Source organism: Carettochelys insculpta, chromosome 1 (genome assembly GCF_033958435.1).
Source record: "Carettochelys insculpta isolate YL-2023 chromosome 1, ASM3395843v1, whole genome shotgun sequence".
Lineage (NCBI taxonomy): Eukaryota > Metazoa > Chordata > Testudines > Carettochelyidae > Carettochelys > Carettochelys insculpta.
In genome coordinates, this window is record NC_134137.1 from 8,153,431 (window position 1) to 8,155,295 (window position 1,865).

Consider the following 1,865-nt stretch of genomic DNA (forward strand, 5'->3'; position numbering starts at 1 on the left):
GAATACATTGGCTCTTTTGGTCACAGAGTCACAGTGGGAGCTCAATGTTTAGCTAATTATCCTTTCATGTCCCAAATCTAGTTCAGAGTCATTGTGCATCCCAGGAGACTCCCGCATTGTGTGAACACCACTCATATTCTTCATTCCTATATGTAACTATCTACAAAGCTATATTAGAAAGCATATACTTTGCTTCTGTCCCCTTAACAAGCTAATCATGATTATGCTCATGATTATGCTGTCCTCTTCATGATTTATGATACCCCATTTCTGAGTCATCTACAAACTTAATCAATATTCAGGCTGCCCCTCCACCTGGCTTGGTTAGAGCCCTCTGAGGACTTATCTGGACTTCGCTATGACCTAATAATCTGGTACCATCTACATATGTTGATATCTCATTGCTCACCACACTTTCTAGATCGGTAATAACTAAAATATTTACTGTACGATTTGTTATAAAGTGCGTAAGTCCCATGACTGTGTTTCTTTCCCTTCACAGGCATCTTCGGCATTTCTAAGACTGATCAGAACATCAACCAACTCATGGAAGCTTTCAACCTCACCTCCTCTGAGCCTTCAACATTCATCCTCTCAGGAATCCTTGGCCTGGAAGCTGCCCACATCCAGATTTCCATCCCTTTTGCTACATTCTACATTATCAGCCTGGTGGGAAATGTCATGGTTATTTTTGTAGTAGGCAAAGATCAGGCCCTACACAAGCCAATGTACCTGCTGATAGGCATGTTGGCACTCACAGATATCGGCATATCCACGTCCGTCGTGCCAAAGGCACTGTGTATATTTTGGTTCAATTTGAAAATCATTACTGTCATTGGCTGCTTCACCCAGATGTTCTTCCTTCACACAGTTTCTCTTATGCAGTCAGCAGTACTATTGACAATGGCCTTTGATCGCTATGTTGCCATATGCAACCCTTTGAACTATGCCACCATCCTCACCAATGCACGAATAGCTAGGCTGGGGCTAGTGGGTTTGATAAGAGCTGTTCTCTTTGTTCTGCCCCTGCCTGTTCTGCTGAGCTGGAAGCCATTCTGCACCAACCGTATTATCCCTCACACATACTGTGAGCATATAGCTGTGGCAAAGATATCGTGTGGGGACACCACAGTCAACAGGTTGTATGGGTTAGTGACAGCATTTGTAATTATTGGGTTGGACCTGATCCTTGTTGCTGTGTCCTATGCTCTGATATTCAGGGCCGTCCTCAAACTCTCCTCCAAGAAAGCCCACCAGAAAGCCCTCAGCACCTGCACAGCCCACATCTGTGTGACAGTGACTTCTTTTACTCTCTTCTTCTTCTCTATTCTTACACAGCGGTTTGGTCAGGGCATCGCTCCCCATGTTCACATCATCTTTGCCAACCTCTTCTACCTCTTCCCACCTGTGTTCCACCCTATCATTTATGGAATCAAAACAAAGGAGCTTCGTGAGAAAGTGGGCAAATACGCCTGCAGAAGGTGATGGCCAATTGCCACCTACTTTATACCTGTGTGACAGGAGCAGGTAATGAACATCTCCTTGTTAAGGTTAATGTCCCAGTTTGGCTGAGCTCAGTATTGTGGAAGTTTACTGTCTGAGAACTTCCTCACACGCCTTATCACTCCATCATGCAAGCACAGCTTTCTCGGCTGCTGACTTCCCTAACTCTGACATTCATCTGATCTCCTTCATTGTCAACTATCAGCCTTCAGTCCTACACAACTTGTCTGTCAGCCTTTGCATGACTCCCAGACCACCAGAAGGCACTGTAGCTTTCTGAGGCAAGGTAGTTTTCCATTTACAGTGATCCAGTTAGAGAAAAATGATCTGATTTTGCTCTTTCCAATCCTTCAGGAAGTCTT

The 1,865-nt window shown here is 44.5% G+C and overlaps 1 protein-coding gene across 1 annotated transcript; it reads left to right on the forward strand.

Annotated features, from left to right (window-relative positions):
• The first annotated feature begins 546 nt into the window (after positions 1–546).
• LOC142002804 (olfactory receptor 52N2-like) lies at positions 547–1,485 on the forward strand. Its single transcript, XM_074979221.1, has one exon. The coding sequence runs from the start codon at positions 547–549 to the stop codon at positions 1,483–1,485; it is 939 nt and encodes a 312-aa protein (XP_074835322.1).
• Positions 1,486–1,865: the final 380 nt, after the last annotated feature.